The 15,137-nt window shown below is 38.6% G+C and overlaps 4 protein-coding genes across 5 annotated transcripts; 1 reads left to right on the forward strand and 3 right to left on the reverse strand.

Moving 5' to 3' along the window:
• Positions 1–2,362: 2,362 nt before the first annotated feature.
• On the reverse strand, positions 2,363–3,767 carry LOC135939061 (gem-associated protein 8-like). Its single transcript, XM_065483220.1, has 4 exons — positions 3,327–3,767; positions 3,021–3,255; positions 2,909–2,962; positions 2,363–2,702 (listed from the first exon to the last, which is right to left on the reverse strand). Exons 1-4 carry the CDS (start codon positions 3,765–3,767, stop codon positions 2,518–2,520), a joined length of 915 nt encoding a protein of 304 aa, XP_065339292.1. The 3' UTR covers positions 2,363–2,517.
• Positions 3,768–5,182: 1,415 nt separating this feature from the next.
• Positions 5,183–7,131, reverse strand: LOC135941270 (zinc transporter 6-like). The gene is made up of 8 exons (XM_065486630.1): positions 6,868–7,131; positions 6,750–6,778; positions 6,515–6,665; positions 6,231–6,456; positions 5,907–6,170; positions 5,749–5,851; positions 5,578–5,694; positions 5,183–5,523 (listed from the first exon to the last, which is right to left on the reverse strand). The coding sequence occupies exons 1-8, from the start codon at positions 6,974–6,976 to the stop codon at positions 5,257–5,259; spliced, it is 1,266 nt and encodes a 421-aa protein (XP_065342702.1). The 5' UTR covers positions 6,977–7,131; the 3' UTR covers positions 5,183–5,256.
• Positions 7,132–7,382: 251 nt separating this feature from the next.
• On the forward strand, positions 7,383–9,038 carry Prx5 (Peroxiredoxin 5). The gene is made up of 4 exons (XM_065486634.1): positions 7,383–7,649; positions 7,726–7,860; positions 8,439–8,570; positions 8,628–9,038. The coding sequence occupies exons 1-4, from the start codon at positions 7,545–7,547 to the stop codon at positions 8,817–8,819; spliced, it is 564 nt and encodes a 187-aa protein (XP_065342706.1). The 5' UTR covers positions 7,383–7,544; the 3' UTR covers positions 8,820–9,038.
• Positions 8,948–15,109, reverse strand: LOC135941269 (WD repeat-containing protein 26). Of its 2 annotated transcripts, none has more exons than XM_065486628.1 (12): positions 14,664–15,109; positions 13,151–13,250; positions 12,775–12,834; positions 12,585–12,721; positions 12,392–12,526; positions 12,214–12,333; positions 11,964–12,102; positions 11,651–11,911; positions 11,444–11,589; positions 11,164–11,375; positions 10,550–10,738; positions 8,948–10,495 (listed from the first exon to the last, which is right to left on the reverse strand). In XM_065486628.1, the coding sequence occupies exons 1-12, from the start codon at positions 14,891–14,893 to the stop codon at positions 10,431–10,433; spliced, it is 1,794 nt and encodes a 597-aa protein (XP_065342700.1). In that variant the 5' UTR covers positions 14,894–15,109; the 3' UTR covers positions 8,948–10,430. The 2 variants fall into 2 exon arrangements, with proteins under 2 accessions (XP_065342700.1, XP_065342701.1); XM_065486629.1 differs by having other exon boundaries at positions 11,164–11,372; positions 14,664–15,106.
• Positions 15,110–15,137: the final 28 nt, after the last annotated feature.

Here is a 15,137-nt window from a genome sequence, read left to right on the forward strand (position 1 = left end):
AGCAGTGAAAATAATTTCATTCCAGTTTTTTTCCTTTGCAGGAATCTAGCGAAGAAAAAATCTTGACCTCACCGCATTGTAAGCACGGGACGTTATCGGTTTTCTCCATCACAAGACACTCGAATGTTTGGTAAAGCAGTGATATTTTTTATTATATTAGTTTTTGGTTTCCTTTCGCCACACAAAAATCAGCTCTGCAATCACATCTCATTATTATCCCCGTAATTATATAGAGACAAAAAAACTCGGAAAATCGCCACAGTGTATGCGTTTGGCGGCGGCGGCAACGAAACCCGTCCCAAAAACTGATTGAAATGATAGATATTGTGGTTTAATCACGTCTACCTTGTAGACATCAGTCAATAATTATGTCAGGATTCGATTCGAGTGCTCTTTCGGCGCGTTTCACTCGCTGCTGTGTACATATGTCGAGTGCAACAAGCCAGAGCCATGCCGCTGACAATAATGAAGGACATTAAATTTGTGGAACAGCTATGGGGGAAAAGCGCCCCTCGAGGCGAAACACTAAAAAAGAGCAGCCTGTAATATTAGAGCCTTCTGATGGCACCACCACCAGGTATGCTGGATGGGACCCTAATCGCTCTATAATTGATACTTTCAGACCCGTCGAGCATCATTTCATGGAGCAACTACTTATTCTTTTTCGGCCGCTCGGCGCAGCATTTCTGCATTCTATTGTACGCGCGAGTGTGGCAGTGACGCCAGCTAGAGAATAGAGGAACCGAAGTACGTTTTCAAGCTCAAGGAGAGAATAGAGCGCCAGTCGGTCGACCGCAGTTGCATTTTCCCCGAAGGTAGCAGGAAATTGAGAACTAGCGAATTTCCCACTCGCACTAATTTGACGCTGTTTCATTTCCTTCATGTTGGGTGTGCCACTCGCAACGTAAACTATTTAATTCAATATATATTATTGATAATTTTAAGATTCCACCTTTAGAGGTTGATGTTTTAACTTTTTAAATTTCACCATTGACTTGTTTTTTAATTTATTAAGAAAAATGAATTTTATTCTTTAAAAGCAGGCACTAGCTTATGCGGCAGTATGCTGCTTGTACAAAACAATCGTTGTGCTTCACGCGATGCGTTAGTCTCGTTCAGAGAAGCTAATTATTTAAGCAGAGAGAGAGAGAGAGAGAAAGTGCTGAAATCTTGTAATACCTCGCAACTCGCCCTCACTGCGATACAACTACCCCTTAAAAAATATGTGTTACTTTTATAAAAAAAACAATTTGTTCAAGACATAATACCTTAACTTATTGATTCGAAACTTACAATTTTATGCTCGTCTTAACAGCAAGCTCCCACGACACTGATCGTTCATTTAAAATATGTGATACCAAAGGAATTGCAAAAAATGCTAAGAAATGCAAATTTAAAGCGTTTAACAGAACACGTACGTCTCCTTGTGAATCTCAGGGAGCAATTTTTGCCGGAATGTGGACGGGGAAATCACAGCGACTTATAAGCACTTGCAGTCTGTAATTGCGTCAAAAAATTTATGCCAACTCGAGCTGGGTCAAGCTGCACAATGAGTGTTCCACTCGCATGCAGACGCCGAAATAATGACATACATATTGCAGTATCAGCCGCGATTTGTGCGATTCATCCTTCAAGAGGCGCCTCGGGTGCCTGTATATATACCTGTGTGATTATTGATTTGCAAAGAGAGAAACCGAGTACTTAAAAAGCGAGGCCCTACCGTTGTACACGTCCTAATTTGGCATTTCGAGAAATCCTGCCGTGCTGATTATAGGGCTGATGCAGCTTGCGATTCTCTTTTTAGCAATGACATGTATTTTATTCAAGCCGCAGGCTCCGCAAGCGTATGTTTGCGCATTTTGAACTGCTGGCCAGCCAACGCACCAGCTATTTGAAATTGTAATTCGGGAGAAAAAGAGCACACATTGCACGTTTAAGAGGGAAAGGCATTCAGGGTTGTGTGCGCGTCGTGTGTTATTATGTGTTTTGCTTTTCAGGGAAATATCATAAAAATTATCCCCAGCAGGATGAATAATTTCAGAGGCATTTTGAATGTCGGAAAATATGCTAATAACCAAAATATTGTGGTGGATATTCCACATGCAATATACGCCACTTAATATTTACGCTCCAATTCAGAGGAGAGGAAGAATGTTTTATGCAACAAGCGGTGTGGATGTACTACGCAGGTTGCATATTTTCCGTAAAGGTATTTACTATCAAAATCAACACTGCATGCGCCATCTTACGATGGTATTTCTCATTAGAAGAGTAATATTAAGAACAATGGCTTAAATTTGTATCCTTCATGGCAGATATCGACATTTTTTTATTTTAATGTTTAATTATTTAAACCTCAAAATTTAAGCGACAAGAAAATATTTTATTCAGGTTTGCTTTGAGCACGCAACATACTGTAGAAACTTAGTTGAACTTTAGTTGAAATAATGCCTGTCAATTTTTAGTCCCTTTATAGTTCACAACTTAACATGTTATGCAAAATGAAAACGAAAACAGTCACGGATTCAGCGGAATGTTTGGCCAGTGTTTTGGCTGGTGCCTATCAACAAACTTTTGATAGCTAAGTTGCATAGCAGTCTCCATCCCCAAAATCATAGGAGCAGAATCAGCCCCATAGAGCTTCTCCATTTCCACTTTCCGCTCTTCCATGATTTCTCTTGGTAATTTAGCTTTACTTGGAACTGAAAATAATGATATAATAATTAGTAGTGAATATTGAGTAAATCGGAAATTGAGACCTTTAAAATTTAATGTCAAATTTCCAACTTAACTTTATCACAATTTTAATTATTGTTATTTAATTGATAATTTTGACGACCTCGATTGTATCTTCTGCCTTTATATTTGCTATTATCAAAAATTGATTTAATAAATTAAAATTAATTACCTTGCTGAGCTATTTCAGCAGCCTCTTGTTCTCTTTCTGCTTCTCTTTTCTTCTCTACAAAATTAAATCATTGAAATTATTTGTCCAGCGCAATTTTTTCACTAAAACATACTAAGTTCCATTTTGTGTTTGGCTGAGATTGCCAAGAACTCCATCATCTCGTCATTCACTTCGAAGGAGAAATCTTCATTTTCCTCCAAAGCTTGTTGATTATTTTCGTGACAAGTTTCCTCTTTCATCGATTCATTCGACTCTTCCAACTTTTCCTTTCCACTTCCAATGTTTTCTTCCGCCTCCATGTCATCAGGTAACTGATTGTGAGTTACATCTCCGTCAGTTTTTAGATTCTTTTATAAAGATATTAATTAGTACGTGTTGCAAAATAAACCTAAGGTTATAATAATAAAATTATACATACCACAGACTCAGGCAGATTTGATCCAGTCACAGTGAGCAATTGAATTGTGTTGTACAGATGCTGGTTTTCCAACTCTAAAGCAGCACAGCGTGATTTCCAATAATTCATGAAATGTTTGTTCTGCCATCCCATGGCATTTTTGTAATTTTCCCAAAAAGATTGGGCTGGATCGGCATGGAGTTGGTCCATCGTTGTATTTTTGCTAATCGTGGCACAGCTTTGTCGGCTCCAATGATCGATGTGTGAAAAAGCGTGCTTCTGATCTTCCTGTTTGACGTGTTTGTTTTTACTGACTCTTTTTCCGTTTTTTCCTTTCGTTCCTCTTCTTGATCTCTTTTTCTTCCGGATCCCCCGCGACTTTACATGCGGCAGCTTTTCACATGTGAAACTTGTTTTGACATGAACAGGCCCTGTGTCGAATTGTTTTGTTGACATTTTCATTCAAAAGCAATTCGTCGATGCATTTTCATTGGCCGAGCGAGGAACTGATCCTGCTCGGGAGACCATTGTACCAAACGGCGCGAAACTCGGCGTTGAAAAAAGGATAAAATGGTGTGAGAAAGTTAAAAGTGAGAACTGACTAGCACCCATTCAGCTCTCTCCTGTTTTAAAGTTCTCTTAATTTCTTAAATTTTGCTAAAAAAATTACAGAACGTCAAATCACGTAAAAACTAACCATAGTAACCATTATTAATTTTGTTTGAAATAATTAAAAATACAAAAAATAAATAATTAATAAAATATGCAACTACGAAATGATAAAATAATTATTGATATTTAATCAGTTTTGAATAAATATATTTTAACAATTTGCAACTATGATTAAAACATTATGATCTCTCCGGTGCACCTGATCTCTTTGGCATAACGATTGGTCAAATTATACAGATCATTGAGAGATTGGAGATAATATAAGTGTAGTTAATAAAACAGAAAAATATGACGATTCAATTCGTTTTCTACACCAGTTCTACACCGAGTTGTTCTCATTTTAATATATAAGGGAAATTCTAATAAAAATATTCAAATTAAAAGTATAAATTGGGAAAAATTACTTGTTGTTAGAAATACACAAAATGCGCAAGATTTAATCAGATATTATACGAGCAGCTTGATCTTTTCAGATTCAAAATTTGTTTGATTGGGGATCGGCAAGTCGGCAGTGTAATACTTTCTCCCATACATCCCTATATCCAAAAGAAATAACAAAAAATATCATTTGGGAAAAAAAATCATCAGATAAAATGTATGAATTGTATATTACCTAGATTACACTTATTCAATAAAATAACGAATATCCTGCTATTTCTAACTTGAAGCAGGTTAGAAACTATGAACTTCAACTTTCGTAAAATTTCTAACAAATCAAGGTTTAAGTTTCTATGGCTGGTTCAAAGCTGGTCTCATTCTGATAATTATATTAATTTTAATACTTATTACTGTAGCTTTTTCTATATTTATCTATTCATGCCATAACCTGAGTGAAACCAAAATGTGCCAGATCTAAAATTGTAACTTCTGAGTGGTCGTAAAGGAAGATATGATGGAAAATCTAATATTCAATTCAGGACTAACAATAAGAGATGTGAGGCTCTCATAGCATATAAATTTCTTGATGGAATTAATTTACTCTCTCTAGTTTTTATCTTTATACTGACTGTAGTTGAGTAATTGACATTGTTATATTGAAATGCCAGCTAAATCGGCAGAGAATAATGCTTAAACTAGATTTTTTTCTGGAGGCACTTGAGTAATAAATTCATAATCTGATTATGAAATGATAAAAAATTATCAAGCACTCTTGAGTGGGTATGGATGCATTTTGAATTGCGTATTATAATAACAGCTAAAAAATATTAGTAATATAAATCCAAATATTTATTATATTATACAATCATGCACTGGAAAAGCTTAGTAAGTACTAAAGCCATCAGTGCGGTTTGAATGGGAATTTATCAGGGTCAAGGGACGTAACGCCTGAGAAGAGCAAGTTGTTGTTTGGCTGTGTGGAGTTAAACGGGGACGGGGAAAAGGTCACTTGAGGTGACGAGAACAGTGATGAGGAGGAATGCTGCCAGTCATCCTTGACCACTTGCACTCGGAGCACTGGCACAAGGGGCGACAGCCTCGCGATCACTTGAGCTAGAACCTTTTGCTCGTCAGCATCTCTTCGCACCCTTACGTGAAGCGAGCCAGCCTGTTCAATAAGTTCAGTAAATATTAGGGTATGATGCGATTTGCAAAGTCTGACCAGTTTTCCAAACGAAAGTGTCCAGAAGTGTTCATTGCGGAACTCAAGGACGCCATCAATGGTTAGTGTTTCTCGTAAGCACTTGTCCAATTGGCCTACTGTATGAGCGGGTGTGGTCTACAACAAATGTTTCTCTTTCAAGCAACACCATAAATAGCTATGACATTTTACCTGTAATAAAACTTTGCCACTATAAACGCTCATTGGAAACATGGTGGCACAGGTAACAATTATAATCACAAATGCAGCCAGGGTGTCCATCATGTGGTAATCCCTATGTTGAAAGCGTTTTTTAATTCAAATTAAATATGTATTGGAGAAACACAAACCTGAATTCTATCAGTAAGTCTGTCAAAAGTATGGAAAGAAATCCTGCTAGGGAAACAAGCAGCATTGGATTGATCCTTGGGAGGAGAAGAGACCTCAGAGGAGGCATTGCTGAGCACAAAATGTGGCTGAGGTCAGACACGTGGTCCTGCAGCCAACTGGAAGAGGCAGCACTCATCACATACTCCAGGGCAGGGTTATGGTTTCCGTAGAGCACCAACAAATGACTGACAAATGCAAAGCCACCACCAAACAGTAGGCGGCCCCTGAAATGAAAACAACATCTCTATAGTAATGAACATCAAATGTCTAGTTAATTCTGTTACGTGTGAATGTAAGGTTGATCCAAAAGTCGTTCTACGCTCTCCTTGGTCACAATGAGAGCCCCCAACTGCGCTAGGACAGTGCTGGTAAACACAGCGAGTACTTCAAATCTCTCGTAACCAAGTGTGTAAAAATGGCTGGTTCCTTTTGTTGAAACCCACTGTGAGAGGAGGCTTGTGCACAGACTCACAAAATTGAACCATATTGTATAGCTGTAAGCCTCTAGTGCTGTGCGAATAATACGATATGTATAATTGAGTGCTTTTGCTGTTTCAATGATAATTACCTATGCTATTCGTGCTATCACACCAAGAATATATTAGTCCACTGCACAGCAGATTTGCAGCTATTAACACCACAACTCGCCTTGACTGACTCTGTGTTAACAAGGAGCCGATCTCTTTGCTGATGTTCTGCCAAAAAGAACCATATTGGCGCTGCCGGGAAAGAAAAAACATATTGTAATTTCCTGTTGAGTGGTGTGGATCAGTTAATAAAAAATAATAGTCCCACGTATGTACCTGAATAAAACTGGAATCCACTGGGGTGCCTGAAAAAAGGATCGGAAAGTTCAATAGTTAATGCATGAAATGTAGTGTTCTTTATGCATGCATGGGAATTTTATTAAAATAATTGTACCAAGCTCAATCTCTGTTTGGACATGCTCGTGATGATGGTGGCTGTGGCCATGGTGATGAGAATGTCCATTTTCTTTGCCGTGCGAATCGGTATGCTGATGAGAGTGCATAATTGCTGGGCACTTTTTTGCCCTCGATTAGCCCACTCTACATTGCAGCATAATCACGATAATGCAACAAAATTCGCTGAAACAAATTATTTCGATTTGTCAACAAAAATCCGGATGATCTGTCAAACAGATGGCAGCACGTTTTAAATGATGAGTGGAATAAACAAGTGATGTTACGCTTGAAAGTTCATAAAAGGAAGTACTTAAGAAAAGGTAGGAAAATAGAGCAGAATATACAAATGTTTGCAAATTCAGTTAACAGTTTGTCATTTTTATTTCCAGTAGTTAATATTATATTTTTTATTTAATCGCGTAACTGTCAACTGGCCACATTGTGCCAATCTCCTTTCATCACGCCAAAAAGGACGACACCCACCAGCTGGCCGGCACCAGGCTGGCAGCAAAAAACACGAACACAGCACTTTCTAGCGCGAGCGGAGCAGAGCTGAGTTAAAATTCAAATCCATAGAAACAAGGAGCGAGTCGCGAGATTCAACATTATCTCTGTTCCGAACAAAAAAGGAAGGGCCGCAACTTCTTCCTTATCAGTCTAAATCAAGTGCAAGGAATGCTAGCCAGTATTCGTTTACCCTTGAACACGATCAAAGGCTGTTTCCGTGCCATCAATCCTCGTTTATTGCACTCAACCTCTATCCTCGAAATGCCCATCAGCGTAAGCATGATTATATAATTTAATTTTCATCCAGTTAAGGAAAAAGTATTAAAATTAAAATCATAATTTTCCTCAGGTTGGAGACAAAGTTCCCAGTGTGGATCTATATGAAGCCTCTCCTGCAAATAAAGTGAACATTGCAGAACTGTGCGCGAAGAAGAAAGTCATTATCTTTGCGGTTCCAGGAGCCTTCACACCCGGCTGCTCCAAGGTCACTTAAACGATACATTTTGTCATTGGTACAACCGCTTGGGGACCAGCTTAAATAGCGCTTCGCTTACACAGCTTCCGTCACGTAGCTCACTGTTTACATCCTCTTGCAGGAGATCAATATGATTTGAAAGAATTTAACAAACATTTATTTAACAACTATTGCTTATGAACAGATAAATTTTGTGTTTATAAATTTACATTCATTTGAATACGATTTTTAATCTATTATTTCATTTTTAACACTTTAATGTGATTAATTATTTTAAATAACTTTTGATTAGTATATTTATTTTTAAATTATTACAAGTCTAGCCAACTCCTATTGGAGTTTTCCTCCTGTGCTACTGTGGTAGTACGTGCTCGGCAGCAAATGTAGAAAAGTATCTCTTTATTTTGATGGTCAAAAACTTGTTAAGAATGATGTAATTAGTAACTCAGTTAAAAATCGTAAACTCCAAAATTAGGTAAACGTTTTTTGTTTTTAAAGAAATTCAGAAAATTTATTTGTAAACAAACAATACCAGTCCACAGAAAACCTTTTAATAGTTGAAATTTTAATAAGTTGCATTTTTTCAGACTCATCTGCCCAGCTATGTTTCCAACGCAGACAATTTGAAGGGAAAGGGTGTTGATGAAATCGTTTGTGTTGCTGTAAATGATCCATTTGTCATGGAGGCCTGGGGAGTGGCTCAGAATGCCAAGGGAAAGGTCAGTAATTTACAAATAATGGTCCCGTTAGTTTGGTTTAATAATTTTTAATTATAGATCCGTATGCTTGCCGACACAAAAGCCGAATTCACCAAGGCTGTTGAGCTGGATATGGACATCGCACCCCTTGGTGGAGTCAGGTCAAAGCGCTACAGCATGGTGGTTGAAAACGGCACAGTCCAGTCGATCAATGTTGAGCCTGATGGCACTGGTCTATCATGTTCCTTGGCCGACAGAATTGGCGTTTGAAGAATTTGTTGCTAGCATTCATCGAGCGATTTTGCAGCTATTTGAGACACCTCAGGGCAAAAACAAATCTCATCAAATTTATTAGGTTTTTTCTAGAAGGGTTGTAATCAAAAGATTAAAAAAACGGCTGTTGTAAAAAGGGAAATTTATTTAGGTTGTTAATATAGATTAAATCAGAAATAATTGAGTTAACACGCAAATAACAAACTTCACAAATAACCTCAAGTTTGTTTACTTTATGAAAAATACCCTTCGTCAACAAGGTGAACAGCATAATTTAAAGGAGGTATTCATCATGAAGCATATTTCAGGTGTTTATGTGCCAAAGATAGTGAATTGCGATACTGCATATCGATTGACACAGTCATCAGTTAGCTAATTACATCAATCATTACCAAAATAATGATAAGTTTTACCTCTTTAAGAGTTTGCAATCAAACTCATAATTGGTCTACCATAGTACAGTTTAAATACTCGCAAACATCAAATATAGCTGGTGTTGTGATCTTTTCCAATTTCCTAATTTTCGCATTCTTTTTCACAAGCACAACATCAATTCTATTCTTAACGAACCGCTTCCGTCTATGAATGGACAAATTCAAGTAAAAACTCTTTGCAATAAAACAGAATTCGAGTTGTTTAATAAATTGGTATTTTACAAAAATGAAAACAAATTAGAAATTAAAATCTGATGCCCATGTTCAGGAAACCTTATAATTTAACTGTGAAATGGCGAGGAGCTCAATGATTAACAATTTTGCTATGCAATTGGCATTTTACATGGATATCTGATTTAAAAAGTGCCTTTTGTAATCAACCACAGCTTCTTCAAAGTGTCGAGTTCATCTCAAAGAGATGAATCATGAATAAAGTACAGGCACTTTTTAATCAGAAGTGTACAATAACCTTTGAACTTTTTTATCACTGCACAAGGGAAGGTTACATTGTAATTTTTACATTTCTTCATTTGGCAATACGGAAACTTAAACAAGCATTATTTTGACCTGAATGTTGATATATTCACCTGCATCTTGGGCAAATTAATAGTCCTGAAAGACTTGGTAAAGAACTGAGAAGGTGATTTATATATTTTACACAATATTTACAATGTAGAGGTAATGCTGCTCAGTAATGAATATACAATTTTGATTTTTTTCAGGGAGATTCTTTGAAAACGAAAGCAACATAGACATCAAAACAAAATCGGATGTTCGCAAATATTTTTTTTGTGTGATGCGAGTATGCAACTAAAACTATTGGCTTTATCCAACCATAATTCGGTAAAAGGCCTTTGATGAAATCATTATTCGTAATTCAGTCTTTTTGTCCGTAGCTCATGTGTACTCAGACGAAATTAAACACTGCTGCAACCAAGATAGTTTTTGATCACTATATTAGTCGTCACTCTCTGGTGAAGACGCAGTGAGCAGAAATTCTTGACATCATACTTCTTTGTTATTGCAGACCAGCAAAACCTCAAAAATACTAATTGATATATTTAACAGCTTGGTATATGCGAATCCATGACGAATTGGCTGCTAAGACTTCCTTAGCTGGTTAAGACAGCAAACATTTCCCAAAGTTTGCAGCTTCATCGTCTCCAACACTCAGCTACGAGATCATCTCATGCCAAGCCCCACTACTCCCATTGGATGATGAACTGTCTTCAGTCAGACCTAGAGAACATGAAATTGCCTTAAAGGGTTGGGTGCTAAGAAAGATTTTCCTACTTGGTTTACTTTTGGTGCGACGGTACTTTTGAGATGGGCCCCATATTCTGACAGAATTATCATCAGACACAGAGGCAAGCATTTCATGGTAAACAGGATTCCATGAGACACAGTTGACAGTCCGAGTGTGACCCTCCAAGGTGGCGATTGGGATTTCTTGTTTGATGTGCCATATGTACACTTTATTGTCTGTAAAATTGATAATAATGATAAACATGTATGATACATTTAATTTTTTGATGCGTTCATCGCTAAGACACTTGGGACATTTTATTGGAGACTGTAACCTCTGCACCGCTATATCTTAGCTAGCGAGAAGAATTCCAGATGTGCCTCCACAGAAAAGAAATGTAATATTAATGAGGACCTCATCTTACTTACTACTCACGAACTTCAAAGATTTTAAGTTAGTTACTTTGGTTTTATCAATTCTTTAAATAATGGAGGGTTGGGCTTATTCAAATAATTAGAGAAAAGCTCATTTGTAAAAGCAAAGAAAGTACATTGTAGCAGTAACATAACACATGAAAAGGTGATTTGATTTTCATTTTATAGTTAAATAGCACGACATCAAATCAAAGAGGAAAAAATGCATCGTTAAAAGTAATATTTACCTTCGCTTCCACTGGAAACAAACTCCTCATTAACACCCCCAAAGCAGCTATGGATGGTGAAGTGTCCCTGAGTGACGCCTTGAAACTTTCGCACAAGGCATCGATCTTGGATGTCCCACAGGTGGACGCCCTGAGTGGCAACATTGAGTAAGGCTAAGCGATCGGCTTTGTTGACTGTAAAAGCCATAACTGGATGGTCCTCTTGGATTCTGCTAGTTTAAAAATAGTTATTATAGCCTGGTATTGCAGTCACCACTGCATTCCAACAACAGATACATACACATTAGAATCTTGCGGGAATTCAAAACAGTAATTTCGAATCCGATGATGAGTATCAGCAGCCAAGATAGATTTTCCATCGTTGCGGCACCACAGGCAGTTGACACGGACACCATCCCAAGAATCCACAACAGTGCCCTCTAGATCCTGATAAAAAACAAAAGATCGTGAAAAAATCACTTCTTCCTTAATGCGATCAAGCACATACACATTGGTAAAATTGGCCTCGGGTCCCCCCTGTCACAAACTTCTTTCCATCTTTGTGCCAAGAGCAGGAGGTGAGTGAGTCCTCAGTGTTGTTTGTCACTTTGCAGAGAATGTCACCAGTGTCCACATTCCACACCCACACTTCAGGACAATCCTCTGGGCCGCACGCAATGAGATACGATCCGTCTGGACTCCACGACAGGTAAGCTACACCATACGAGTGTCCGTCAAGAGTTTTTTTGACACTGCATGTCAACGTTTCCTGCAAACATCGACAGTGAAAAGCTGAACAACATGCGAAGATTTCAACCTACAGGATCAACATCCCAAATGATGACAGTATTGTCTTTTGAGCCAGTTGCAAGTTTCAGACCATCTGGGGAAAAGCGGCAGAACCACACCTCGTCGCAGTGATCATTGAGAACTTGGACTGTTTCGCACGGAAACTCATCCCTAAAATATTGCAAACAAGAGTTAAATAGCATAGAGCCTGCAGTTTCACAGATGTATTAAAATTTCTACTATAAATATTTTCGGGGAAGAGTAATAATTAATACTACACACTTTGAGCAGAGATGGTCAACAAGGAGGGAAACATCAATCAGTCCATCTTCACACTGAGAGTTGTGATAAGGGCAGCGGGTTTTCTGCAGCTCAACCGCCTGGCACAGCAGAGAATACAACCTGGAAGGATTTGACGTGAATATAAAGATCTATGCACTTCAGCATCAAAAAGAAGAACCTTTTGGGTGGGAGCATGATTGTTGGTGGCAAGTAGTGCTGCAGCTTCTCCATTAGAATTGTGCGCGATTCAAGGCCTTTGCCTTTCCAATCAGCTCGGGCCCGCAACTCGTCTTGCCCGCTGCACATCATAAAGCTGCAAAAGAGGGCGAAACAAAGCTTAAAATGGTTGGGGCGCCAAGAAGAATCATTACCTGCTGAGAGTGTGAACTCTAGCTGTGTTATGTTGGAGTGGTGTTAACTCGTGACGCAAAACCTGCAGAGCGTCCATAACCGAGCCATCTTCCAGATGCTCCAGATATTTCTGCTCCATTATGAGAAATCTCATTTCCTAAACATTTTCTTGAGAAATGCTTTCAATAGTATATATCAACTGTTGCTTACCACAAGGCTTTGCGTTGAATTCTCCAGCAGTCCTTTTAATTCCAGGAGGTCATTGTCCGCCTGAAGTGGGAGATAAGAAAATAATAATTTGAGCCCTGTGACAATGACATGGTAGTTAATACATACATTACAAATGTCTAAGATCTACAACTAGTAGGATGTAAATGTTTCAATACACACAATTTTAATGTAAGTGGTTTTCAGCCAACTAATTTGAGAGGGTTAGAAGTAAAAATTTTGGTTTTTATTGCTTTAAAATTGATCAAACAATCAAGAATCGCATTGATTTATTAAAGCAAAATATTGAGTTAATAGTCGTAGATTAGTATTTAAAAAAATAACTTATTTTCCTCTTCCAATTTCCGCATTAATTTACCTTGTTCCAGTCTCCATCCATAACATGCTGGCGAAATTTTGCAGCAGTTGGATGGTCCAATCTGCAGCCAGACTCCTGCATCAGCATGTCTGCAGTGCGGCTGAAAATAAAAATGAGTTCATTCAGACTTGGGGTTACACAAGGCAAGGTAAATTATATCACGTCGCAATTTCAGCTTTAAATTTCCACTCTACCTCAAGCAGGCACAGCGAGTCATATTAATACTTCAGTGGCTGCGTCGACTACTCGATTAATGCTCTCTGGGCCAGTAAAATTACGCTTGGGACCATTTTACAAAATTGGTGCGTTTCCAAGTAATAATGCGGCGAGAAAATTCTGTTCAAAGTAATGCAAGCACAAAATTTGTTCAACACATAGAAGTATTAAGGGAGAATTATTCCAAATATCATCTCAGAAAAAAGGAAAACCATTGATGACTCAAACTTATCAATTTCTAAAGTATAGCTGATAATAATCATTGAGTTAATTAAATAAATCACAAAATTGATAAAAAAATTATGTTCTGGTCAAGTCTTTTCAAGCTAGGAAAAATACTTGATTGCGAAGAATAATTTACTTCACGTCATTGAGGTCTTTATAGGGGAAATATTAGAAAAACAAATAAAAACAAAAGCAAAGCTTACTTACGATTTAAGGTACACAAATTTATACTCATGTAATTTTTTTATGTACACCAACGGTGTCACAACGATAAGTTTTAATTTGTAATATAATACTGGTTTCTAAACGTTTCATAAAAACGTCAATCAATTTTTAAATTGAGAAATGTGTAGTATTACATTTCAAGCTAGATGAATCATATCTTAAAAATGCTGTTTTACTGAGCTGGTACGTTATGGGACATCGAAGAAATCAATATTTGAAGCATTTACTATTTTATTGGGTTAAAAGTCGTATAAACTATGCGCAAAATTTGAAAATGGCACAAGTGTTTCTATCGCGTTTTTTTCAGTGATGCGTCAGACCGAGCGAACGGACAATGAATTTCCTGGTAAGCAACCCACTAAATTTTCCCTTTGCAGCCACATAAGGTTTGAGAGAGGCCAAAGGCGATCATGCATGTGACATGCGAGCACTTTTATTGATTTTCTTAAACAAGAAAATCAGCTGTAGTAGAGCCATTTAAATTGGGAGAGTTGTTGCTATGCTGACACACAGCGGAAAGCCTGCTGCGTACTTTGACAAGTACGCGTGAGATTGCATTGCGGGCATGTGAGTGTGTGAGCACGCTAGAAAGTTTCACAACCGAGAACAAATAAATGAAATGCAGTCCAATCACGCAGCAAAACAGGCGTTGGACTGTGGCCAGGCAATCTGCGCGTAAAATTATAGTTAATTTAATCGCATGCGCCCGCTGCCGATTTCGGGGTCAATGCCTTGGGCGAAATTGGACGGGGGTGCCAACTAGCGCGTCCGGGGGTGGGCCGCTAGGGGACCCTTGGGTCGGTGGCATTCAGCACAAATTGCAAAATGGTGTGCAAGTGGAACGTACTTGAGGCCAATGGTCCGAAGGTGTTGACCTATGAGGCGCACAATGTCGTGGTTGGTCCTGTCCATTATCTTGGGCGAGCTCAAGTCGCCGTTGGAGGCGCCGTCGCCATTGGTCATGCCACCGAAGCTGCTCGAGCCGTTCTGCAGACCACTACTCGAGGGTTCGCCAGCGCCGTTCGCAGTGGCCGAGACTCCATTCTGCTCCACAGTGCCATTTGCTGCCTGCTGCATTGTAGCTTCCTCCAGAGTGCGTTGTTTTTTACGCGGTGGCGGAGCTAGTCCACCGTCGTCTGACTCCCCGCTCGAGGCCAGGCTTGCTAAGGCGTCGCCGTGATGAAATTTTGGGGAGTGCGCCGCCTTTTCCGTCGAAATTATGCTCGACTGCCAACTTTTTCGCTGCTTTTTTCGCCCAACTTGCACTCGTCTCAGGAGAAGCAGCTGACCGATCTGTTTGGAACGATGACGTCACGCTTAG

Source organism: Cloeon dipterum, chromosome 3 (assembly GCF_949628265.1).
Source record: "Cloeon dipterum chromosome 3, ieCloDipt1.1, whole genome shotgun sequence".
Taxonomy (NCBI): domain Eukaryota; kingdom Metazoa; phylum Arthropoda; class Insecta; order Ephemeroptera; family Baetidae; genus Cloeon; species Cloeon dipterum.

Bases quoted from the DNA above. Each gene is read 5' to 3' on its own strand.
- LOC135939061 (XM_065483220.1), bottom strand. From the start codon at position 3,767: ATGAAAATGTCAACAAAACAATTCGACACAGGGCCTGTTCATGTCAAA. The intron at 3,256-3,326 runs GTATGTATAATT...TCTTTATAAAAG, and splicing joins CAAATCTGCCTGAGTCTGTG to AATCTAAAAACTGACGGAGA. The intron at 2,963-3,020 runs GTATGTTTTAGT...TTAATTTTGTAG, and splicing joins CAAACACAAAATGGAACTTA to AGAAGAAAAGAGAAGCAGAA.
- LOC135941270 (XM_065486630.1), bottom strand. From the start codon at position 6,976: ATGCACTCTCATCAGCATACCGATTCGCACGGCAAAGAAAATGGACAT. The intron at 6,171-6,230 runs GTAACAGAATTA...TTTTCATTTCAG, and splicing joins GATCAACCTTACATTCACAC to GGGCCGCCTACTGTTTGGTG. The intron at 5,852-5,906 runs GTTTGTGTTTCT...CTTTCAACATAG, and splicing joins GACTTACTGATAGAATTCAG to GGATTACCACATGATGGACA.
- Prx5 (XM_065486634.1), top strand. From the start codon at position 7,545: ATGCTAGCCAGTATTCGTTTACCCTTGAACACGATCAAAGGCTGTTTC. The intron at 7,650-7,725 runs GTAAGCATGATT...AATTTTCCTCAG, and splicing joins TCCTCGAAATGCCCATCAGC to GTTGGAGACAAAGTTCCCAG. The intron at 7,861-8,438 runs GTCACTTAAACG...GCATTTTTTCAG, and splicing joins TCACACCCGGCTGCTCCAAG to ACTCATCTGCCCAGCTATGT.
- LOC135941269 (XM_065486628.1), bottom strand. From the start codon at position 14,893: ATGCAGCAGGCAGCAAATGGCACTGTGGAGCAGAATGGAGTCTCGGCC. The intron at 13,251-14,663 runs GTACGTTCCACT...TTTTATTTTCAG, and splicing joins CTTCGGACCATTGGCCTCAA to CCGCACTGCAGACATGCTGA. The intron at 11,590-11,650 runs GTATGTGCTTGA...GTTTTTTATCAG, and splicing joins GAGGCCAATTTTACCAATGT to GATCTAGAGGGCACTGTTGT.